This window comes from Oncorhynchus mykiss, chromosome 24 (assembly GCF_013265735.2).
Source record: "Oncorhynchus mykiss isolate Arlee chromosome 24, USDA_OmykA_1.1, whole genome shotgun sequence".
In the NCBI taxonomy this organism is placed as follows: Eukaryota; Metazoa; Chordata; class Actinopteri; order Salmoniformes; family Salmonidae; genus Oncorhynchus; species Oncorhynchus mykiss.
The window spans coordinates 42,190,618-42,216,992 of record NC_048588.1 but is presented as its reverse complement, the minus strand read 5'-3'; the positions used below and the strand labels follow the sequence as shown (position 1 = coordinate 42,216,992).

The following is a 26,375-nucleotide window of genomic DNA, read 5'->3' as shown; positions in this document are numbered from 1 at the left end:
CCCCCACCTCTCTTCTCTCCCCCACCTCTCTTCACTCCCCCACCTCTCTTCTCTCCCCCATCTCTCTTCTCTCCCCCACCTCTCTTCTCTCCCCCACCTCTCTTCACTCCCCCACCTCTCTTCTCTCCCCCACCTCTCTTCTCTCCCCCACCTCTCTTCACTCCCCCACCTCTCTTCACTCCCCCACCTCTCTTCTCTCCCCCATCTCTCTTCTCTCCCCCACCTCTCTTCTCTCCCCCACCTCTCTTCACTCCCCCACCTCTCTTCTCTCCCCCACCTCTCTTCTCTCCCCCACCTCTCTTCTCTCCCCCACCTCTCTTCACTCCCCCACCTCTCTTCACTCCCCCACCTCTCTTCTCTCCCCCACCTCTCTTCACTCCCCCACCTCTCTTCACTCCCCCACCTCTCTTCACTCCCCCACCTCTCTTCACTCCCCCACCTCTATTCACTCCCTCACCTCACTTCACTCCCCCACCTCTCTTCACTCCCCCACCTCTCTTCTCTCCCCCACCTCTCTTCACTCCCCCACCTCTCTTCTCTCCCCCACCTCTCTTCTCTCCCCCACCTCTCTTCTCTCCCCCACCTCTCTTCACTCCCCCACCTCTCTTCTCTCCCCCACCTCTCTTCTCTCCCCCACCTCTCTTCACTCCCCCACCTCTCTTCTCTCCCCCACCTCTCTTCTCTCCCCCACCTCTCTTCTCTCCCCCACCTCTCTTCACTCCCCCACCTCTCTTCTCTCCCCCACCTCTCTTCTCTCCCCCACCTCTCTTCTCTCCCCCACCTCTCTTCACTCCCCCACCTCTCTTCTCTCCCCCACCTCTCTTCACACCTCCAACGATGCATTACTCATTGGTTGTGCTGGACTACGTGTCTGTGTGTGTGTGTGTGTGTGTATGTGTGTGTGTGTGTGTGTGTGTTCCTATGTGTTCCTGTGTGTGTGTTTGAGTCTGTGTGTGTGTGTGTGTGTGTGTGTGTGTGTGTGTGTGTGTGTGTGTGTGTGTGTGTGTGTGTGTGTGTGTGTGTGTGTGTGTGTGTGTGTGTGTGTGTGTGTGTGTGTGTGTGTGTGTGACATTGAGGCTGGGGCATGGGCAAGGCTAGAACAGAGCTGGGATAGGATGGGCTGGGATAGGATGGGCTGGGATAGGATGAGCTGGGATAGGATGAGCTGGGATAGGATGGGCTGGGATAAGATGGGCTGGGATAGGATGGGCTGGGATATGATGGGCTGGGATAGGATGGGCTGGGCTGGTGTGGGGCTTGGCTGTGTACTGGGCTGTGAACTAGGGGTAGGATCTGTGTTTATATAGCCCAGGCAGACCCTCTCTCCGACCCATTCCCTCTCAGCCGGAGAACACAACCCTACCAGGACCGATGCCAAGGGATTGCTCAGCATTTAACGAGAGAGAGAGACAGAGAGAGAGAGAGAGAGAGACAGAGAGAGAGAAAGAGGAGAGGAGGGGAAACAGCTCTGACATATTTAACACAGACTCCCATTCTCAACATACTCACACACACTGAGACAGACAGTAGACAAAACTCACAGCACAGTCTCTGACAGGTAGGTAAACTTCAACACAGACAGACAGACTCTCTCTCTGAGACGGACGGCAGGCAGCATGTTTCTGTGGCGGCTCCCCCAGGCAGCGTGTCTGGTGTCGGTGTGTGTGTCGCTGACTCTTGGGTACGAGGACGATATCGAGGTGAACTATGGTGACAGTTACTACAACGAGATCACAGAGGGAGAGCCACTGGAGCGTAAGTCAAGTGTGTGTGTGTTTGTGTGTGTGTGTGTGTGTGTGTGTGTGTGTGTGTGTGTGTGTGTGTGTGTGTGTGTGTGTGTGTGTGTGAACCAAGTTCTGAATGCTAGATAACATCATCCATGTGTTAGAGTTAGGATAGATAACATCATCCATGTGTTAGGATAGATAACATCATCCATGTGTTAGTGTTAGGATAGATAACATCGTCAATGTGTTAGTGTTAGGATAGATAACATCATCCATGTGTTAGTGTTAGGATAGATAACATCATCCATGTGTTAGGATAGATAACATCATCCATGTGTTAGTGTTAGGATAGATAACATCGTCAATGTGTTAGTGTTAGGATAGATAACATCATCCATGTGTTAGTGTTAGGATAGATAACATCATCCATGTGTTAGGATAGATAACATCATCCATGTGTTAGTGTTAGGATAGATAACATCATCCATGTGTTAGTGTTAGGATAGATAACATCATCCATGTGTTAGTGTTAGGATAGATAACATCATCCATGTGTTAGGATAGATAACATCATCCATGTGTTAGTGTTAGGATAGATAACATCTTCCATGTGTTAGTGTTAGGATAGATAACATCATCCATGTGTTAGTGTTAGGATAGATAACATCATCCATGTGTTAGGATAGATAACATCATCCATGTGTTAGGATAGATAACATCATCCATGTGTTAGTGTTAGGATAGATAACATCATCCATGTGTTAGTGTTAGGATAGATAACATCATCCATGTGTTAGGATAGATAACATCATCCATGTGTTAGGATAGATAACATCATCCATGTGTTAGTGTTAGGATAGATAACATCATCTATGTGTTAGTGTTAGGATAGATAACATCATCCATGTGTTAGTGTTAGGATAGATAACATCTTCCATGTGTTAGTGTTAGGATAGATAACATCATCCATGTGTTAGTGGTATGATAGATAACATCATCCATGTGTTAGTGTTAGTATAGATAACATCATCCATGTGTTAGGATAGATAACATCATCCATGTGTTAGTGTTAGGATAGATAACATCATCCATGTGTTAGTGTTAGGATAGATAACATCATCCATGTGTTAGTGTTAGGATAGATAACATCATCCATGTGTTAGTGTTAGGATAGATAACATCATCCATGTGTTAGTGTTAGGATAGATAACATCATCCATGTGTTAGGATAGATAACATCATCCATGTGTTAGTGTTAGGATAGATAACATCATCCATGTGTTAGTGTTAGGATAGATAACATCATCCATGTGTTAGGATAGATAACATCATCCATGTGTTAGTGTTAGGATAGATAACATCGTCAATGTGATAGTGTTAGGATAGATAACATTGTCAATGTGTTAGTGTTAGGATAGATAACATCATCCATGTGTTAGTGTTAGGATAGATAACATCATCCATGTGTTAGTGTTAGGATAGATAACATCATCCATGTGTTAGTGTTAGGATAGATAACATCATCCATGTGTTAGTGTTAGGATAGATAACATCATCCATGTGTTAGGATAGATAACATCATCCATGTGTTAGTGTTAGGATAGATAACATCATCCATGTGTTAGGATAGATAACATCATCCATGTGTTAGTGTTAGGATAGATAACATCGTCAATGCTGACCTGTGATGTTAATTTGTGGAACAACAAGTTGATCAAGAATTTGAACCGAATGAAACAACTAGGATTGAATGGAACATTAGTAAATTGACTTAGTTCAGTCACAGCCCACTGAAAGCCAGTCGTGAGTGAATGGAGGTTTTAGTGTCAGGCTTGTTACTGACTTAAATCGGGCTGGTCAAGAAGTCCAGGGTTTGAGTTAGAGTTCAGAAATCTGCACGTTCAAAACCAGTGGAGGCTGCTGAGGGGAGGACGACTCACAACAATGGGCTGAAACAGAGTAAATGGAATGGCATCAAACCATGGAAACCACAGAAACCACGGAAACCACAGAAACCACGGAAACCACAGAAACCACGGAAACCACAGAAACCACGGAAACCACAGAAACCATGGAAACCACAGAAACCACGGAAACCACGGAAACCACAGAAACCACGGAAACCTTGTGTTTGATGTGTTTGATACCATTCCACTCATTCCCGTCCAGCCATTACCACGAGTCAGTCCTCCCCAATTAAGGTGCCACCAGCCTCCTGTGTTCAAAACGCAGAGCATAAAAAAAAACTATTTTGAGTTTTCAACCATTTTACCTTTCATATTAAAAGGAAACAACGTTTTTTTTTTTGCTTCAGTAGAGTGATATGGGGCGGGCAACTCTAGTTTTTCATCACACAAGATAAATTCATATTTTACTTGAAGTTAATCTTGCATTTTTAACTTGCTAAAAAAAATATCTCCTGGAGAAAAGTTACCATTGCGTCTTCCTCTGCAATCAATCACGTCGCTGTCTGCTGACCTATAATGCCTGGTCTTGAATGCGGTGGATTTTGATTGGTTTTACAAGAGCAAAGATTTCTCATTCGAGTGGAGAGCTGCAACTGAAGCACAACATGTGTCTGAAGCCGAGCAGAAATTACAATCGGTTTTCGATCTGCATTTACAAAAACACAGCAAGATATCTTTTCTGCGTTATATCTTAATTTTTAATTTGTTTTAATTGCGTTAAAAAACAGAATTGTGCTTCAAGGCACCCCCTGGAAGTCTATTTAATAGATATGATTGTCAGGCCTATGTATGGCTGGGTTCAGTCAGTGTGTGTACAGATATCATACTAAAAGAGTTTGATTTTAGAATCTTTTGTGGATACGTTCTGCTTGTGTGGGTTGTAACAGTCTGTCTAGATGTACTCTGTCGAGTGTTGCTCTTTGTCAAGTTATTTATCTCTGGATAGGAAGTACTAAAAGTGTAATCATAGAGAGTGTGAGCACTGACTGTGTTAGTGTGTCAGAGTTGGCTGAGCAAATCTGGACATGTTCGCCTCTCTTCTCCTCTCGTCTCCTTTCGTCTCCTTTCTTCTCCACTCTTCTCCTCTCTTCTCTTCTCCTCTCTTCTCCTTTCTTCTCCTCTCTTCTCCTTTCTTCTCTTCTCCTATCTTCTCCTTTCTTCTCATCTCTTCTCTCTTCTCCTCTCTTCTCCTTTCTTCTCCTTTCTTCTCCTCTCTTCTCCTTTCTTCTCTTCTCCTCTCTTCTCCTCTCTTCTCTTCTCCTCTCTTCTCCTTTCTTCTCCTCTCTTCTCCTCTTTTCTCCTTTCTTCTCCTCTTTTCTCCTCTCTTCTCCTCTCTTCTCCTTTCTTCTCCTCTCTTCTCCTTTCTTCTCATCTCTTCTCCTCTCTTCTCTTCCCTCTCTCCTCTCTATTACCTGCCAGAGGGTACATTGAGTAAGTACAGTTCATAGATAATATAAATAATCTGGACCAGTGTTTACTGAATGGTGAGTCACTTCCAATTCAGCTGCTCTGAAATGTCCAAAAGCTTTCGGCTGGGTAATGAAGCAACAGACGTTTGGAAATCACTGCTCTACCTCTGTTAGCAGAGTCTATCTCCAGTAGTTGTGGCTGAGGGACTGTTCCTCAGTGTGCTCTGTCAGTGTTGGCTGTGAAAGTCTGGGCAGAGAGTAAGTTAAGCGAGAGGAGACCGGGGCTTTTATCCTCCTATTGAGAACTGACCATTATGAATAACTGGTCGTTGATCAAAGAAATACTATTTAATTAGGGAATTCTTCTCTCAGCTGGTTTGGAAGGTAGGCTCCTTGGCGTGTGTGTGTGTGTGTGTGTGTGTGTGTGTGTGTGTGTGTGTGTGTGTGTGTGTGTGTGTGTGTGTGTGTGTGTGTGTGTGTGTGTGTGTGTGTGTGTGTGTGTGTGTGTGTGTGTGTGTATGGTTCGTCCTCTAACAGAAAACCATGAACAACAGTACATTTGCTCGGGGCAGTTTGTAATGTGACTTTACATTATTAAAGATGGAGCAGCCCAAACAAACCCTGGTGAGTAACATCACACATTACTGTACCAGAAGGGAGACCGTGCCAATGACTCACACTGGACACAGGACACAGGACACAGGACACAGGACACAGGACACAGAACACAGGACACAGGACACAGGACACAGAAAGAAAAAGAGAGGTAGAGATAGAGAACAAGACGTGTAGAGACAGGAAGAGAGGGAAATAGATTGATACTGTTTCAAGCTAAGAAAATGATCATCTGAGACAGAGATGGACAGTTGTCAGGAGAAAGGATGGAGATATCCATGTTGACTTAAAATGTACGAATACAAGACATCTAACATACATGCTTGTCTCTTCCACCCCACCTCTCCTTCCCTCTTCCTCTCTCTCGCTTCCCCATTCCTCTCTCTCTCTCTCTCTCTCTCTCTCTCTCTCTCACTCTCTCTCTCACACACTCTCTCTCTCTCTCTCTCACTCTCTCTCTCTCTCTCACACTCTGTCTCACACTCTCTCTCTCTCTCTCTTTCTCTCTCTCTCTCTCTCTCTCACTCTCCCTCTCTTTCCCTCTCTCCAGCCACGGCTATCCCAACCCAAGCCCCCTGTAAGGTTACAGAGATGACTAAATGGGACAAGCTCTTCTCCATGCTGGAGAACTCTCAGATGAGGGAGAACATGCTTCTGCAGTACTCCGATGACATCATCAAGGTGGAGTTGGGGTCGCTGCGTGGAGAAATGCTAAGGTTGGTATATATATATATATATATAGGCACTTCCAATAATAATCATATAGCTTTTATTTGTCCTATTTCTCACCTGTACAAGCGTGTATTCATTGGAAATGTGTTTTTTTGTTGCATATCCCACTCTACCTGAGACACCTTCGGAGAGTGGGATCACAGCCAGGGTCTGCCATTCAAAGGTGACCTTGGAACAATTAAGGTTCAGTGTCTTGCTCAAGGGCACATCAACAGACTTTTCACCTGGTCGGTTCTGGGTTTAGAACCACTAGTCTACCAGCCACCAACTAATATACAAGCACAATGTGGAAAAAGTACCCAATTTTCATACTTGAGTAAAAGTAAAGATACCTTCATAGAAAATGACTCAAGTAAAAGTGAAAGACACCCAGTAAAATACTACTTGAGTAAAAGTCTAAAAGTATTTGGTTTAAAATATACAAGTACTAGGGCTCCTGAGTGGCGCAGCGGCCTAAGGATCTGCATCTCAGTGCAAGAGCATCACTACAGTCAAATCAAATCAAAGTTAATTTGTCACATGCGCCGAATACAACAGGTGTAGTAGACCTTACAGTGAAATGCTTCCTTACAGGCTCTAACCAATAGTGCAAAAAGGTATTAGGTGAACAACAACTATATACATTAGAGAGGTTATATACAGTAGAGAGGTTATATACAGTAGAGAGGTTATATACAGTAGAGAGGCTATATACAGTAGAGAGGCTATATACAGTAGAGAGGTTATATACAGTAGAGAGGCTATATACAGTAGAGAGGCTATATACAGTAGAGAGGCTATATACAGTAGAGAGGCTATATACAGTAGAGAGGCTATATACAGTAGAGAGGCTATATACAGTAGAGAGGCTATATACAGTAGAGAGACTATATACAGTAGAGAGGCTATATACAGTAGAGAGGCTATATACAGTAGAGAGACTATATACAGTAGAGAGGCTATATACAGTACAGTAGTGAGACTATATACAGTAGTGAGGCTATATACAGTAGAGAGGCTATATACAGTAGTGAGGCTATATACAGTAGTGAGGCTCTATATAGTAGTGAGGTTATATACAGTAGAGAGGTTATATACAGTAGTGAGGCTATATACAGTAGAGAGGCTATATACAGTAGTGAGGCTATATACAGTAGAGAGGCTATATACAGTAGAGAGGCTATATACAGTAGAGAGGCTATATATAGTAGAGAGGTTATATACAGTAGAGAGGCTATATACAGTAGAGAGGCTATATACAGTAGAGAGGCTATATACAGTAGAGAGGCTATATACAGTAGAGAGGCTATATACAGTAGAGAGGCTATATACAGTAGAGAGACTATATACAGTAGAGAGGCTATATACAGTACAGTAGTGAGACTATATACAGTAGTGAGGCTATATACAGTAGAGAGGCTATATACAGTAGTGAGGCTATATACAGTAGTGAGGCTCTATATAGTAGAGAGGCTATATACAGTAGAGAGGTTATATACAGTAGAGAGGCTATATACAGTAGTGAGGCTATATACAGTAGTGAGACTATATACAGTAGTGAGGCTATATACAGTAGAGAGGTTATATACAGTAGTGAGGCTATATACAGTAGAGAGGCTATATACAGTAGCGAGGCTATATACAGTAGAGAGGTTATATACAGTAGAGAGGTTATATACAGTAGAGAGGCTATATACAGTAGAGAAGCTATATACAGTAGAGAGGCTATATACAGTAGAGAGGCTATATACAGTAGAGAGGTTATATACAGTAGAGAGGCTATATACAGTAGAGAGGCTATATACAGTAGAGAGGCTATATACAGTAGAGAGGTTATATACAGTAGTGAGGCTATATACAGTAGAGAGGCTATATACAGTAGCGAGGCTATATACAGTAGAGAGGTTATATACAGTAGAGAGGTTATATACAGTAGAGAGGCTATATACAGTAGAGAAGCTATATACAGTAGAGAGGCTATATACAGTAGAGAGGCTATATACAGTAGAGAGGTTATATACAGTAGTGAGGCTATATACAGTAGAGAGGCTATATACAGTAGAGAGGCTATATACAGTAGTGAGGCTATATACAGTAGAGAGGCTATATACAGTAGCGAGGCTATATACAGTAGAGAGGCTATATACAGTAGTGAGGCTATATACAGTAGAGAGGCTATATACAGTAGTGAGGCTATATACAGTAGTGAGGCTATATACAGTAGAGAGGCTATATACAGTAGTGAGGCTATATACAGTAGAGAGGCTATATACAGTACAGTAGTGAGACTATATACAGTAGAGAGGATATATACAGTAGAGAGACTATATACAGTAGAGAGGCTATATACAGTAGAGAGGCTATATACAGTAGTGAGGCTATATACAGTAGTGAGGCTATATACAGTAGAGAGGCTATATACAGTAGAGAGGCTATATACAGTAGAGAGGCTATATACATTAGAGAGGTTATATACAGTAGAGAGGCTATATACAGTAGAGAGGTTATATACAGTAGAGAGGCTATATACAGTAGAGAGGCTATATACAGTAGTGAGGCTATATACAGTAGAGAGGCTATATACAGTAGTGAGGCTATATACAGTAGAGAGGTTATATACAGTAGCGAGGCTATATACAGTAGAGAGGCTCTATATAGTAGAGAGGCTATATACAGTAGAGAGGCTATATACAGTACAGTAGTGAGACTATATACAGTAGAGAGGATATATACAGTAGAGAGGCTATATACAGTAGAGAGGCTATATACAGTAGAGAGGCTATATACAGTACAGTAGTGAGACTATATACAGTAGAGAGGCTATATACAGTAGAGAGGCTATATACAGTACAGTAGTGAGACTATATACAGTAGAGAGGATATATACAGTAGAGAGGCTATATACAGTAGAGAGGATATATACAGTAGAGAGGCTATATACAGTAGAGAGGCTATATACAGTAGAGAGGCTATATACAGTACAGTAGTGAGACTATATACAGTAGCGAGGCTATATACAGTAGAGAGGCTCTATATAGTAGAGAGGCTATATACAGTAGAGAGGCTATATACAGTAGAGAGGCTCTATACACTAGAGAGGCTATGTACAGTAGAGAGGCTATATACAGTAGAGAGGCTCTATACAGTAGCGAGGCTACATACAGACACCAGTTAGTCAGGCTGATTGAGGTAGTATGTACATGTAGATATGGTTAAAGTGACTATGCATATATGATGAACAGAGAGTAGCAGTAGTGTAAAAGAGGGGTTGGGGGGTGGTGGGTGGTGGGACACAATGCAGATAGCCTGGTTAGCCAATGTGCGGGAGCACTGGTTGGTCGGGCCAATTGAGGTAGTATGTACATGAATGTATAGTTAAAGTGAGTAACAGAGAGTAGCAGCAGGGTAAAATACAGTGCCTTGCGAAAGTATTCGGCCCCCTTGAACTTTGCAACCATTTGCCAAATTTCAGGCTTCAAACATAAAGATTTAAAACTGTATTTTTTTGTGAAGAATCAAAAACAAGTGGGACACAATCATGAAGTGGAACGACATTTATTGGATATTTCAAACTTTTTTAACAAATCAAACACTGAAAAATTGGACGTGCAAAATTATTCAGTCGCCTTAAGTTAATACTTTGTAGCGCCACCTTTTGATGCGATTACAGCTGTAAGTCGCTTGGGGTATGTCTCTATCAGTTTTGCACATCGAGAGACTGACATTTTTTCCCATTCCTCCTTGCAAAACAGCTCGAGCTCAGTGAGGTTGGATGGAGAGAATTTGTGAACAGCAGTTTTCAGTTCTTTCCACAGATTCTCGATTGGATTCAGGTCTGGACTTTGACTTGGCCATTCTAACACCTGGATATGTTTATTTTTGAACCATTCCATTGTAGATTTTGCTTTATGTTTTGGATCATTGTCTTGTTGGAAGACAAATCTCCGTCCCAGTCTCAGGTCTTTTGCAGACTCCATCAGGTTTTCTTCCAGAATGGTCCTGTATTTGGCTCCATCCATCTTCCCATCAATTTTAACCATCTTCCCTGTCCCTGCAGAAGAAAAGCAGGCCCAAACCATGATGCTGCCACCACCATGTTTGACAGTGGGGATGGTGTGTTCAGGGTGATGAGCTGTGTTGCTTTTACGCCAAACATAACGTTTTGCATTGTTGCCAAAAAGTTACATTTTGGTTTCATCTGACCAGAGCACCTTCTTCCACATGTTTGGTGTGTCTCCCAAGTGGCTTGTGGCAAACTTTAAACGACACTCTTTATGGATATCTTTAAGAAATGTCTTTCTTCTTGCCACTCTTCCATAAAGGCCAGATTTGTGCAATATACGACTGATTGTTGTCCTATGGACAGAGTCTCCCACCTCAGCTGTAGATCTCTGTAGTTCATCCAGAGTGATCATGGGCCTCTTGGCTGCATCTCTGATCAGTCTTCTCCTTGTATGAGCTGAAAGTTTAGAGGGACGGCCAGGTCTTGGTAGATTTGCAGTGGTCTGATACTCCTTCCATTTCAATATTATCGCTTGCACAGTGCTCCTTGGGATGTTTAAAGCTTGGGAAATCTTTTTGTATCCAAATTTGGCTTTAAACTTCTTCACAACAGTATCTCGGACCTGCCTGGTGTGTTCCTTGTTCTTCATGATGCTCTCTGCGCTTTTAACGGACCTCTTAGACTGTCACAGTGCAGGTGCACTTATACGGAGACTTGATTACACACAGGTGGATTGTATTTATCATCATTAGTCATTTAGGTCAACATTGGATCATTTAGAGATCCTCACTGAACTTCTGGAGAGAGTTTGCTGCACTGAAAGTAAAGGGGCTGAATAATTTTGCACGCCCAATTTTTCAGTTTTTTATTTGTTAAAAAAGTTTGAAATATTCAATAAATGTCGTTCCACTTCATGATTGTGTCCCACTTGTTGTTGATTCTTCACAAAAAAATACAGTTTTATATCTTTATGTTTGAAGCCTGAACTGCGGCAAAAGGTCGCAAAGTTCAAGGGGGCCGAATACTTTCGCAAGGCACTGTAGGGGTGGGGGGGCACACAATGCAAATAGTCCGGGTAACCATTTGATTACCTGTTCAGGAGTCTTATGGCTTGGGGGTAAAAATTGTTGAGGAGCCTTTTTGTCCTATACTTGGCACTCCGGTACCTCTTGCCATGCGGTAGTAGAGAGAACAGTCTATGACTGGGGTGGCTGTGGTCTTTGACAATTAGGGCCTTCCTCTGACACCGCCTGGTGTAGAGGTCCTGGATGGCAGGCAGCTTTGCCCCAGTGATGTACTGGGCCGTACGCACTACCCTCTGTAGTGCCTTGCGGTCGGAGGCCAAGCAATTTCCGTACCAGGCAGTGATGCAACCAGTCAGGATGCTCTCGATGTTGCAGCTGTAGAACATTTTGAGGATCTCAGGACCCATGCCAAATCTTTTTAGTTTCCTGAGGGGGAATAGGCTTTGTCGTGGCCTCTTCACGACTGTCTTGGTGTGTTTGGACCATTCTAGTTTGTTGGTGATGTGGACACCAAGGAACTTGAAGTTCTCAACCTGCTCCACTACAGCCCCGCCGATGAGAATGGGGGCATGCTCGGTCCTCCTTTTCCTGTAGTCCACAATCATCTCCTTAGTCTTGGTTACGTTGAGGGATAGGTTGTTATTCTGGCACCACCCAGCCAGGTCTCTGACCTCCTCCCTATAGGCTGTCTCATCGTTGTCGGTGATCAGGCCTACCACTGTTGTGTCGTCTGCAAACTTAATGATGGTGTTGGGATGGTGTCGGAGTCATGTCTGGCAATGCAGTCGTGGATGAACAGGGAGTACAGGAGGGGACAGAGCACGCACCCCTGAGGGGCTCCAGTGTTGAGGATCAGCATGGCTGATGTGTCGCTACCTACCCTTACCACCTGGGGGTGGCCGGTCAGGAAGTCCAGGATCCAGTTGCAGAGGGAGGTGTTTAGTCCCTGGTTCGAAACCAGGCTGAATCGCATCCGGCCGTGATTGGGAGTCCCATAGGTCAGCACATAATTGGACCAGCGTCGTCCGGGTTTGGCCGGGGTAGACTGTCATTGTAAATAAGAATTTGTTCATAACTGACTTGCCTAGTTAAATAAAGGTTAACATAAAAATTATTAAGCATCAAAAGTAAAAGTATAAATCATTTCAAATTCCTTCTATCAAGCAAACCAGTGAGTCCTCCAGATCAGAGGCAGTAGGGATGACCAGGGATGTTCTCTGTTTAGTAAGTCCTCCAGATCAGAGGCAGTAGGGATGACCAGGGATATTCTCTGTTTAGTGAGTCCTCCAGATCAGCGGCAGTAGGGATGACCAGGGATATTCTCTGTTTAGTGAGTCCTCCAGATCAGAGGCAGTAGGGATGACCAGGGATGTTCTCTGTTTAGTGAGTCCTCCAGATCAGAGGCAGTAGATGACCAGGGATGTTCTCTGTTTAGTGAGTCATCCAGATCAGAGGCAGTAGATGACCAGGGATGTTCTATTGATTAGTGAGTGAATTGGACCATGTTCCTGTCATGCTAAGCATTCTAAATGTAACGAGTACTTTTCGATTTTTACCAAACCACCAATCCCAAATCGACCTTTACCAAACCCAAATCGATCTTATCCAAACCATCAATCCCAAATCGACCTTTACCAAACCCAAATCGACCTTTACCAATCCCAACTCGACCTTTACCAATCCCAAATCGACCTTTACCAATCCCAAATCGACCTTTACCAATCCCAAATCAACCTTCACCAATCCCAAATCGACCTTTACCAATCCTAAATCGACCTTTGCCAAACCACCAATTCCAAATCAATCCCCTAAATTCTGTGCACCTGTGTATATCTGAAAGAAGTCCTTGTGTAATGTAGCCTACTTCCTGGTCTCTGATGTAATCCTTCTCTAATCCCTCTTCTCTTGACCCCAGGTTCGTGGCTCAGTACGGAGGGGCCTGTGGTGTTGCGGTGGAGACTGCTGGACGGAGGATGTCCATGCAGATGGAAGCTCGCCTCAAGGAGAGCCTGGAGCATCTCAGGCAAGATCGGAGCATTGCTGCTGGGAAATCTGCAGGTAATTCTGGGAATAGCCACCAGGAGACGCTGTTACAGCAGCTCCTCAACGCGGCGCGGACACAGGCTTCCCGACTCGTCAAGCTAGAAAATATCTGCCTGAGTAATCCAGGACCCATAACGCCACCAGAGGCAAAGGGGGAAGACCTGCAGCAGGATGTGGTGCCGGCAGAGATGCTGGTTGCCCTGGTGACAGAGCTGGCGAAGACGAGGGCAGTTCTGGAACTAGCGTTCAAGTCGGCACAGCAACGACACATGCCCGCAGGTGAGAACACCTCTTCCTGTGTCACTATCTATACATCCTACCATCTTTTACATCACTTCTCAATCAGGAGTGCTACTTTCCACAGTTGGTACTTGACCCAATCAGGGGTGCTACTTTCCACAGTTGGTATTTGACCCAATCAGGGGTGCTACTTTCCACACGGGGTACTTGACCCAACCAGGGGTGCTACTTTCCACAGGTGGTACTTGACCCAACCAGGGGTGCTACTTTCCACACGGGGTACTTGACCCAACCAGGGGTGCTACGTGACCCAACCAGTGGGTGCTAGTACTTGGCCTATCCTCAGGGGGTACTTGGGTACCAGGGGGTGCTATTACTTGGCCTATCATCAGGGAGTACTTGACCCAACCAGTGGGTGCTAGAACTTGGCCTATCCTCAGGGGGTACTTGACCCAACCAGGGAGTGCTAGTACTTGGCCTATCCTCAGGGGGTACTTGACCCAACCAGGGGGTGTTAGTACTTGGCCTATTCACAGGGGGTACTTGAGAAGACTCATGGGACCAGAGGCCTACTGGTAAAATGCACATGAGGGGTTAGTTCAGGCGTAGTCCGGGCCGAGCAACATGTCCCTGCTAGTACAGTAACCTGGTTGAGAAGCTCTGCTCTACATAATGTAGAAAACGAATGTTTATACACCATCAGGTAATACAGCACCCCTCTTACAAGAATCACACCAGACATCCCTCCCAGGCAATTTGATCCTTTCAACTCATTGATTCTCGAAAGAATGAATATAGCAAAATAAATACCTAGGGAGTATGAATGTAAAAATGTTTCTGGTCCATTTTTCTTATAACAGGAATTCTTATCAGAGAGTCTTTCCATGTTTCAAACCCAGTCTCTGCATCTGTGATCTCTATTTGTAAGGATCTGAGAGCCTACACACACCCACGTCCTGTACAGACCTCGACCTGCTTACTATGTTGGAATTCAATCAAAAACAAAATGAGCCCAGGTCTTCAGAGAGCCAGCTCCAGTTCCATGCATTAATCAGATAAAACCACAATGCTGTTTATATATCGCACACACACACACACACGCTCACACACACGCGCACACGCACACACACACACACACACACACAAACACACACACAGGTATAACCATTAGCAGGTCGGCACAGCAACCGCAGCAAAGCACCCTGGGAAGCAGAACCAGATGGGAACGGTTACCCCCGGAGAGAAACCTGAGACAAATCTAACGTCAATATTTAGGGTCTGGTAGGAAGAGTCAATCACTGTGTGTGTCACAACCTAGATATTAGACTGCTGCTGCAGAGAGAGGGGGAAGGGAGCTGTCCACACTGATATAATACACCCTTAGTAATACAGGAATCATACATAATCCCACACACACACGCACACACACACATACAAAGACTGATTCAAACCTCCAGCAGTGATTTCCTCTCCTGGTCTGACTCTGGGCTGATGCATTATGTCATGGTGTTATTACACAGTGGTGGAAAAAGTAACCAATTTTCATACTTGAGTAAAAGTAAAGATACCTTAACAGAAAATTACTCAAGTAAAAGTGAAAGTCACCCAGTAAAATACTACTTGAATAAAAGTGTAAAAGTATTTTGTTTTAAATATACTTAAGTATCAAAAGTAAAGGTAATTGCTAAAATAATACTTACGTATCAAAATAAGTAGTAAAAGTGTAAATAATTAAACATGTCCTTATATTAAAGCAAAACAAACTGAACGTTTTTCTTGTTTTTAAAATGATAGGATAGGCAGAGGTACACGCCAACTCCAAGACATTCTATAACATATGCTTTTGGGTTTAGTGAGTCCAGAGGCAGTAGGGATGTTCTCTGTTTAGTGAGTCCTCCAGATCAGAGGCAGTAGGGATGTTCTCTGTTTAGTGAGTCCTCCAGATCAGAGGCAGTAGGGATGTTCTCTGTTTAGTGAGTCCTCCAGATCAGAGGCAGTAGGGATGTTCTCTGTTTAGTGAGTCCTCCAGATCAGAGGCAGTAGGGATGTTCTCTGTTTAGTGAGTCCTCCAGATCAGAGGCAGTAGGGATGTTCTCTGTTTAGTGAGTCCTCCAGATCAGAGGCAGTAGGGATGTTCTCTGTTTAGTGAGTCCTCCAGATCAGATGCAGTAGGGATGTTCTCTGTTTAGTGAGTCCTCCAGATCAGAGGCAGTAGGGATGTTCTCTGTTTAGTGAGTCCTCCAGATCAGATGCAGTAGGGATGTTCTCTGTTTAGTGAGTCCTCCAGATCAGAGGCAGTCGGGATGTTCTCTGTTTAGTGAGTCCTCCAGATCAGAGGCAGTAGGGATGTTCTCTGTTTAGTGAGTCCTCCAGATCAGAGGCAGTAGGGATGTTCTCTGTTTAGTGAGTCCTCCAGATCAGATGCAGTAGGGATGTTCTCTGTTTAGTGAGTCCTCCAGATCAGAGGCAGTCGGGATGTTCTCTGTTTAGTGAGTCCTCCAGATCAGAGGCAGTAGGGATGACCAGGGGTGTTCTCTGTTTAGTGAGTCCTCCAGATCAGAGGCAGTAGGGATGTTCTCTGTTTAGTGAGTCCTCCAGATCAGAGGCAGTAGGGATGTTCTCTGTTTAGTGAGTCCTCCAGATCAGAGGCAGAGGGATGACCAGGGATGTTCTCTGTTTAGTGAGTCCTCCAGATCAGAGGCAGTAGATGACCAGGAAAGTTCTATGTTTAGTGAGTCCTCCAGATCAGAGGCAGTAGGGATGTTCTCTGTTTAGTGAGTCCTCCAGATCAGAGGCAGTAGGGATGTTCTCTGTTTAGTGAGTCCTCCAGATCAGAGGCAGTAGGGATGTTCTCTGTTTAGTGAGTCCTCCAGATCAGAGGCAGTAGGGATGACCAGGTATGTTCTCTGTTTAGTGAGTCCTCCAGATCAGAGGCAGTAGATGACCAGGGATGTTCTCTGTTTAGTGAGTCCTCCAGATCAGAGGCAGTAGGGATGACCAGGGATGTTCTCTGTTTAGTGAGTTCTCCAGATCAGAGGCAGTAGATGACCAGGGATGTTCTCTGTTTAGTGAGTCCTCCAGATCAGAGGCAGTAGGGATGAACAGAGATGTTCTCTGTTTAGTGAGTCCTCCAGATCAGAGGCAGTTGGGATGACCAGGGATGTTCTCTGTTTAGTGAGTCCTTCAGATCAGAGGCAGTAGGGATGACCAGGGATGTTCTATGTTTAGTGAGTCCTCCAGATCAGAGGCAGTAGGGATGACCAGGGATGTTCTCTGTTTAGTGAGTCCTCCAGATCAGAGGCAGTAGGGATGACCAGGATGTTCTCTGTTTATTGAGTCCTCCAGATCAGAGGCAGTAGGGATGACCAGGGATGTTCTCTGTTTAGTGAGTCCTCCAGATCAGAAGCAGTAGGGATGACCAGGGATGTTCTCTGTTTAGTGAGTCCTCCAGATCAGAGGCAGTAGGGATGACCAGGGATGTTCTCTGTCTAGTGAGTACTCCAGATCAGAGGCAGTAGGGATGCTCTCTGTTTAATGAGTCCTCCAGATCAGAGGCAGTAGGGATGACCAGGGATGTTCTCTGTTTAGTGAGTCCTCCAGATCAGAGGCAGTAGGGATGACCAGGGATGTTCTCTGTTTAGTGAGTCATCCAGATCAGAGGCAGTAGGGATGACCAGGGATGGTCTCTGTTTAGTGAGTCCTCCAGATCAGAGGCAGTAGGGATGACCAGGGATGGTCTCTGTTTAGTGAGTCCTCCAGATCAGAGGCAGTAGGGATGACCAGGGATGTTCTCTGTTTAGTGAGTCCTCCAGATCAGAAGCAGTAGGGATGACCAGGGATGTTCTCTGTTTAGTGAGTCCTCCAGATCAGAGGCAGTAGGGATGACCAGGGATGTTCTCTGTCTAGTGAGTACTCCAGATCAGAGGCAGTAGGGATGCTCTCTGTTTAATGAGTCCTCCAGATCAGAGGCAGTAGGGATGACCAGGGATGTTCTCTGTTTAGTGAGTCCTCCAGATCAGAGGCAGTAGGGATGGCCAGGGATGTTCTCTGTTTAGTGAGTCCTCCAGATCAGAGGCAGTAGGGATGACCAGGGATGGTCTCTGTTTAGTGAGTCCTCCAGATCAGAGGCAGTAGGGATGACCAGGGATGTTCTCTGTGGTGTGAGTCCTCCAGATCAGAGGCAGTAGGGATGACCAGGGATGTTCTCTGTTTAGTGAGTCCTCCAGATCAGTGGCAGTAGGGATGACCAGGGATGTTCTCTGTTTAGTGAGTCCTTCAGATCAGAGGCAGTAGGGATGACCAGGGATGGTCTCTGTTTAGTGAGTCCTCCAGATCAGAGGCAGTAGGGATGACCAGGGATGTTCTCTGCTTAGTGAGTCCTTCAGATCAGAGGCAGTAGGGATGACCAGGGATGTTCTCTGTTTAGTGAGTCCTCCAGATCAGAGGCAGAAGGGATGACCAGGGATGTTCTCTGTTTAGTGAGTCCTTCAGATCAGAGGCAGTAGGGATGACCAGGGATGTTCTCTGTTTAGTGAGTCCTCCAGATCAGAAGCAGTAGGGATGACCAGGGATGTTCTCTGTTTAGTGAGTCCTCCAGATCAGAAGCAGTTTTGATGACCAGGGATGGTCTCTGTTTAGTGAGTCCTCCAGATCAGAGGCAGTAGGGATGACCAGGGATGTTCTCTGTTTAGTGAGTCCTCCAGATCATAGGCAGTAGGGATGACCAGGGATGTTCTCTGTCTAGTGAGTACTCCAGATCAGAGGCAGTAGGGATGCTCTCTGTTTAATGAGTCCTCCAGATCAGAGGCAGTAGGGATGACCAGGGATGTTCTCTGTTTAGTGAGTCCTCCAGATCAGAGGCAGTAGGGATGACCAGGGATGTTCTCTGTCTAGTGACTACTCCAGATCAGAGGCAGTAGGGATGACCAGGGATGTTCTCTGTCTAGTGAGTACTCCAGATCATAGGCAGTAGGGATGACCAGGGATGTTCTCTGTCTAGTGAGTACTCCAGATCAGAGGCAGTAGGGATGCTCTCTGTTTAATGAGTCCTCCAGATCAGAGGCAGTAGGGATGACCAGGGATGTTCTCTGTCTAGTGACTACTCCAGATCAGAGGCAGTAGGGATGACCAGGGATGGTCTCTGTCTAGTGACTACTCCAGATCAGAGGCAGTAGGGATGACCAGGGATGGTCTCTGTTTAGTGAGTCCTCCAGATCAGAGGCAGTAGGGATGACCAGGGATGTTCTCTGTTTAGTGAGTCCTCCAGATCAGAGGCAGTAGGGATGAGGGGGAACACAGATTCCCCCCCAAAACTACTTAAGTTGCTCTTTATATCATTTTTACTTACGTTAAGTACTCTTCTTCTTCTTTCTGTATTTTTTTTAATAGACCACCCCTCAACCTCTCAGCCCATCCTCTCTATCACCATAGACCACTCCTCAGCCCATCCTCTCTATCACCATAGACCACTCCTCAGCCCATCCTCTCTATCACCATAGACCACTCCTCAGCCCATCCTCTCTATCACCATAGACCACTCCTCATCCCATCCTCTCTATCACCATAGACCACTCCTCAGCCCATCCTCTCTATCACCATAGACCACTCCTCAGCCCATCCTCTCTATCACCATAGACCACTCCTCAGCCCATCCTCTCTATCACCATAGACCACTCCTCAGCCCATCCACCTATCACCATAGACCACTCCTCAGCCCATCCTCTCTATCACCATAGACCACTCCTCAGCCCATCCTCTCTATCACCATAGACCACCCCTCAGCCTCTCAGCCCATCCCATCTATCACCATAGACCACCCTCAGCCTCTCAGCCCATCCTCTCTATCACCATAGACCACCCTCAGCCTCTCAGCCCATCCTCTCTATCACCATAGACCACCCTCAGCCTCTCAGCCCATCCTCTCTATCACCATAGACCACCCTCAGCCTCTCAGCCCATCCTCTCTATCACCATAGACCACCCCTCAGCCTCTCAGCCCATCCCACCTATCACCATAGACCACCCTCAGCCTCTCAGCCCATCCCATCTATCACCATTGACCACCCTCAGCCTCTCAGCCCATCCTCTCTATCACCATAGACCACCCTCAGCCTCTCAGCCCATCCCATCTATCACCATAGACCACCCTCAGCCTCTCAGCCCATCCCATCTATCACCATAGACCACCCTCAGCCTCTCAGCCCATCCTCTCTATCACCATAGACCACCCCTCAGCCTCTCAGCCCATCCCACCTATCACCATAGACCACCCCTCATTCACTCTCAGCCCATCCCACCTATCACCATAGACCACTCAACCTCTCAGCCCATCCCACCTATCACCATAGACCACTCAACCTCTCAGCCCATCCCACCTATCACAATAGACCACTCAACCTCTCAGCTCATCTCACCTATCACAATAGACCACTCAACCTCTCAGCTCATCCCACCTATCACAATAGACCACCCTCAACCTCTCAGCTCATCTCACCTATCACCATAGACCACTCAACCTCTCAGCCCATCCCACCTATCACCATAGACCACTCAACCTCTCAGCCCATCCCACCTATCACAATAGACCACTCAACCTCTCAGCTCATCTCACCTATCACAATAGACCACTCAACCTCTCAGCTCATCCCACCTATCACAATAGACCACCCTCAACCTCTCAGCCCATCCCACCTATCACAATAGACCACTCAACCTCTCAGCTCATCTCACCTATCACAATAGACCACTCAACCTCTCAGCTCATCCCATCTATCACAATAGACCACTCAACCTCTCAGCCCATCCCATCTATCACCATAGACCACCCTCAACCTCTCAGCGCATCCCACCTATCACAATAGACCATACATAAATAAATAAATACATTTTCAATAACTGTACATGTGACGTAACTCCTCCGTTTCAATTCATAATATTATTAATAAATATAATTTTAAAAAATAACATTTTTTCCATAAATAACATTTTTTTCAGTATATTTGAGTTTGACCATAACATTTGATGTAATATTTCTTCTATATTTTTCAGGATAAAACTGAAATTGTAACCAGCTTTGTAAGGCTTGTTTAAAAAAGGGCGATACTTAAAAAAAAAAAATAATAATAATAAACGTTTTCAATTAGAAATGAAAAGTCCTAATCTGTATGACGGCCATTTTGGAACAAAGACTTTTGACTTTAGCATTCTAAATAAAATGAAATATTTTTTGCTCATATGATTTTAAATGAACAGTCATCTGGAGTAAACAGTAAGTCAGTAAACTGTGATAAAGGACCAAAGAGTTAATCAATGTGAATTTTCCCATAAATAGACAAGTATTTTACCTCTCCATGGTTGCAGAATCTTATCTATTGAAATGAATTGTGGTCAATTCATGTTGTGTTTTTTTGAGATGTGAATACCACGTATGTCTACTTCACCATCCACCCATTTTGTTGGTAAACTACAAGGAAGTGTAAACGCTGTGTTTTAATATGGTCCGCTTGTCATAATTAGGTTTTAATCCATAGAGGGCAGATCTTTAATGAGACTGTGGATCCAGATGGCGCACTCAAGTACTTTACACCACTGTTATTATCCCATTTATAGATCACACACACACACACACACACACACACACACACACACACGCGCGCGCGCACGCACACACACGCACGCACACACACACACGCACGCGCGCACGCACGCACGCACACACACACACACACACACACGCAGGCCTACAATGTGCACATTCAAGTGGTGTTTGTGATGAGAAACAGAGCATCCAGGTGTATTATTTTGTCGCCTAAAGGACAGAGAGAAAATAAATACTTCTACTTCGATCTATTGGTGTAACCGATGTGAAACGGCTAGCTTAGTTAGCGGTGCGCGCTAAATAGCGTTTCAATCGGTGACGTCTCTTGCTCTGAGACCTTGAAGCAGTGGTTCCCCCTTTGCTCTGCAAGGGCCGTGGATTTTGTGGCGCGACGGGTGACGATGCTTCGTGAGTGACTGTGGTTGATGTGTGCAGAGGGTCCCTGGTTCGAGCCCAGGTTGGGGCGAGGAGAGGGACGGAAGCTATACGGTTACATTGGCATGCATGACTGCTAAACGTTCAACCATAAAGATCCTATATAGATTTGTTCTATAGTCATTCATAGTGGGTAGAACAACGAAGATCTCTCACAGGGTTTATATTGAACAGCCCTTAGCCGTGGTATATTAGCCATATATCCACACCCCCCTCTGGCCTTATTGCTTAAATATACCACGGCTTTCAGCCAATCACCATTCAGAGTTCAAACCACCCGGTTTATAATACATCATGAATGTCTAGCGCCGTGTTTCTAGACGTGGAAAACCTTTTTGGATAAAGACTTGACGATCTGGTCATCCGTAGTGGTCATCATCAGGTCATCCGTAGTGGTCATCATCAGGTCATCCGTAGTGGTCATCATCAGGTCATCCGTAGTGGTCATCATCAGGTCATCCGTAGTGGTCATCATCTGGTCATCCGTAGTGGTCATCATCAGGTCATCCGTAGTGGTCATCATCAGGTCATCCGTAGTGGTCATCATCTGGTCATCCGTAGTGGTCATCATCTGGTCATCTGTAGTGGTCATCATCAGGTCATCCGTAGTGGTCATCATCTGGTCATCCGTAGTGGTCATCATCAGGTCATCCGTAGTTGTCATCATCTGGTCATCCGTAGTGGTCATCATCAGGTCATCCGTAGTGGTCATCATCTGGTCATCCGTAGTGGTCATCATCAGGTCATCCGTAGTGGTCATCATCAGGTCATCCAGAGTGGTCATCATCTGGTCATCTGTAGTGGTCATCATCTGGTCATCCGTAGTGGTCATCATCAGGTCATCCGTAGTGGTCATCATCTGGTCATCCGTAGTGGTCATCATCAGGTCATCCGTAGTGGTCATCATCTGGTCATCCGTAGTGGTCATCATCAGGTCATCCGTAGTGGTCATCATCTGGTCATCTGTAGTGGTCATCATCTGGTCATCCGTAGTGGTCATCATCTGGTCATCCGTAGTGGTCATTATCTGGTCATCTGTAGTGGTCATCATCTGGTCATCTGTAGTGGTCATCATCTGGTCATCCGTAGTGGTCATCATCAGGTCATCCGTAGTGGTCATCATCTGGTCATCCGTAGTGGTCATCATCAGGTCATCCGTAGTGGTCATCATCTGGTCATCCGTAGTGGTCATCATCAGGTCATCCGTAGTGGTCAACATCTGGTCATCTGTAGTGGTCATCATCTGGTCATCCGTAGTGGTCATCCGTAGTAGTCATCATCTGGTCATCCGTAGTGGTCATCATCAGGTCATCCGTAGTTGTCATCATCTGGTCATCCGTAGTGGTCATCATCAGGTCATCCGTAGTGGTCATCATCTGGTCATCCGTAGTGGTCATCATCAGGTCATCCGTAGTGGTCATCATCAGGTCATCCGTAGTGGTCATCATCTGGTCATCTGTAGTGGTCCTCATCTGGTCATCCGTAGTGGTCATCATCAGGTCATCCGTAGTGGTCATCATCTGGTCATCCGTAGTGGTCATCATCAGGTCATCCGTAGTGGTCATCATCTGGTCATCCGTAGTGGTCATCATCAGGTCATCCGTAGTGGTCATCATCTGGTCATCTGTAGTGGTCATCATCTGGTCATCCGTAGTGGTCATCATCTGGTCATCCGTAGTGGTCATTATCTGGTCATCTGTAGTGGTCATCATCTGGTCATCTGTAGTGGTCATCATCTGGTCATCCGTAGGGGTCATCATCTGGTCATCCGTAGTGGTCATCATCAGGTCATCCGTAGTGGTCATCATCTGGTCATCCGTAGTGGTCATCATCTGGTCATCCGTAGTGGTCATCATCTGGTCATCCGTAGTGGTCATCATCAGGTCATCCGTAGTGGGCATTATCTGGTCATCCGTAGTGGTCATCATCTGGTCATCCGTAGTGGTCATCATCTGGTCATCCGTAGTGCTTCTGAGAACAAAGAAAAGGCCTGAAGAAGCCCCGTGAGGCAGCATGCTGGCAGATGGCAGATGGCCTGTTTCCCTTTCTCTTCTTTTAATCAATATAAGTAAGAATGTAAATCAGACTTATAACAAGAGGAAAAGAACAATGATAAAAAGTAGAAGTAGATTTGGACTTTTCGTCATCTTGTGGTTTCCTAAATTGGTCGTCTTGCAGATCAATTAATAACCGTAAAATGACTAAAGCAATTCTCTCATTCTCTCCTCCCTCTCTCTTCTCTCGCAGGCTGTGAGACCGCTCTTCTCTTCCCTATGCGTTCCCCTCGCATCTTCTCATCGGTGACACCAGACCTCCCTCTCTCTCTCTCTTCCTTCACCGTGTGCCTGTGGGCCAAGCCCGTCTCCATCTCCAACAGAACCGTGCTGTTCTCCTACGGAACCAAACGGAACCCCTATGAGATCCAGCTCCTTCTCAGTGGAACCAGTGCTCTCTTCACTGTGGGGGGAGAGGCTCACCTGGTGGAGGGGCGGGGCGTGGTGAGAGGAGGAATTTGGACCCACATATGTGGGGCTTGGAGCTCTGAGCAGGGCATAGCGTCACTGTGGGCCGATGGACACAGAGTGGCATTCACACCCGGGGTGGCCGAGGGCCACGTGTTACCCGATGGAGGCTCCCTCCAGCTGGGGCAGGAGAAGAACGACGGCGGGGTCTCTGGAGGGTCAGGTGGCAGTGGGAGTCAGATGCCTGGGTTTGACGGAGGCTTCGATGCCAAGTTGGCGTTCGCTGGGAAGATGACAGGGGTGAACATGTGGGACAGCGTGCTGACGGAGGAGGAGATATCCCAGCTGGCTTTGCAGGACGGCGAGGGGTGTGAGCAGAGGGGGAACGTAGTTGGGTGGGGCTTGACGGAGATCGTGCCTCACGGGGGTGCTCAGTTCATCAACTAACTCTGATGACGTTTTCATCATCATCCTCATCATCATCATTTAAATTAACTCTATCATCACCATTATAAACTAAGACCTGCAGTGCAGAACAGCCCAAACGGCTGAGACTGCAACAATAATGTGAACATAAACAACAACAACAACAACAACAACAACAACAACAACAGCAGCTCCCTTTAATGGTTAATGAGACTGTGACAATAATGTGTCCTGTTGGAGGAGTGGTTCCCATTTAGAGAAGCAGGAGAGTAGCAACACACACACACACACACGCACACGCACACACACGCACACACACACACACACACACACACGCACGCACACGCAAGTCAGATGCCTGGGTTTGTAAACATGTGTGCGTAACAATAATGTGAACGCACAACCAACACGCACGCACACACACACACACGCACACACACACACACGCACACACACACACACACACACACACACACACACACACACACACACACACACACACACTTGGTGAGAAGCATTAGTATAATGTACATAGCTTTAGGAGGAGAAGTGGAGAAAACAGAATTTACCACAGATTTAAAGAGAGAAAAGGAAAGGAAAGAACCGAGGTGAGAGAAACAAAGAGCTCATTGTGTGGAAGGAGAGATGCTTGAGGGCAACTGTCACAAAAACCAGTCTGCAAGGGTCATCGCTAGATGGCCATGCCAGAGGAGGACAACATTATCTATACCATCAGAAGCTATGCCAGAGGAAGACAACATTATCTATACCATCAGAAGCTATGCCAGAGGAGGATAACATTATCTATACCATCAGAAGCCATGCCAGAGGAGGACAACATGATCTATACCATCAGAAGCTATGCCAGAGGAGGACAACATTATCTATACCATCAGAAGCTATGCCAGAGGAGGACAACATTATCTATACCATCAGAAGCCATGCCAGAGGAGGACAACATGATCTATACCATCAGAAGCTATCCTAGAGAGGACAACATTTGCTATAAATATCAGCATTATTTTTGCAAGTACGTTAGCTATTTGTTACTAATGGGAGTGTCAGGGTTAAGAGGCAATGCAAATGGTAAAGGGTTGAGGTTTGGGTTTAGTTGTTAGGGTGGCATTGTGGTTAGAAAACGTTTTATCGTGGTCCTCTCTGGCATGGCTATGTAGTAACACCATCTGCATGCTGCCATAGGAGATTGTAACTGTTCTATTACCTTATAATCTTACATTTCCTGGGAAAAAAAAGTGAATATTTTTTTTCAATCGTTGTTTCCAACTTTTTTAAAATATTTTTTTTAATCAAAGTGTTTACATTTCAGATGTGACAAACATAATATTTCAGTTGTTTTGTGTTTCTCTTTGTTTTCTATATAATCCAAAGGGGTTTTATTGTGTTTCTCTTTGAAATGGGTGACAGCAAGATGACACAACTATAGTGGCTTATTCCCTGTTGTGTTTTGCGTCCCTTGTGAGACAGAAACACTTGATTTGAAAAGAGGAACTGTGGACAACGTTTACAGCATTTTGTTACGACCTATCTCGGCTCTCTGTTAACGTAATAGGCAATGTGGATCATATTGTAAATTGTTTTGTGTTTTTGTCAAGAAGTAAAAATGAATGTATTTTGTATATAAATATAATTGTTTTGCATTACAGTAGGACTAGAATTGGAGACCAAGATATGAATAAAACTACATGTTGACATTA

At 45.3% G+C, this 26,375-nt stretch overlaps 2 protein-coding genes across 4 annotated transcripts in view; one reads left to right on the top strand and one right to left on the bottom strand.

Annotated features, from left to right (window-relative positions):
- The window catches only part of LOC110503413 (ventricular zone-expressed PH domain-containing protein), a 195,402-nt gene that overhangs the window by 118,478 nt on the left and 50,549 nt on the right, over window positions 1-26,375 (bottom strand). The gene's annotated exons all lie outside the window — the stretch shown is intronic.
- Window positions 1,207-26,375, top strand: LOC110490901 (pentraxin-related protein PTX3). Its single transcript, XM_036962014.1, has 4 exons — window positions 1,207-1,755; window positions 6,269-6,434; window positions 13,373-13,779; window positions 24,020-26,375. The coding sequence occupies exons 1-4, from the start codon at window positions 1,617-1,619 to the stop codon at window positions 24,679-24,681; spliced, it is 1,374 nt and encodes a 457-aa protein (XP_036817909.1). The 5' UTR covers window positions 1,207-1,616; the 3' UTR covers window positions 24,682-26,375.

Excerpts from the sequence above, each read along its gene's own strand:
- LOC110490901 (XM_036962014.1), top strand. The coding sequence starts at position 1,617 with ATGTTTCTGTGGCGGCTCCCCCAGGCAGCGTGTCTGGTGTCGGTGTGT. Across the intron at positions 1,756-6,268 it reads AGAGGGAGAGCCACTGGAGC|CCACGGCTATCCCAACCCAA; the intron begins GTAAGTCAAGTG and ends CCCTCTCTCCAG. Across the intron at positions 6,435-13,372 it reads CTGCGTGGAGAAATGCTAAG|GTTCGTGGCTCAGTACGGAG; the intron begins GTTGGTATATAT and ends TCTTGACCCCAG.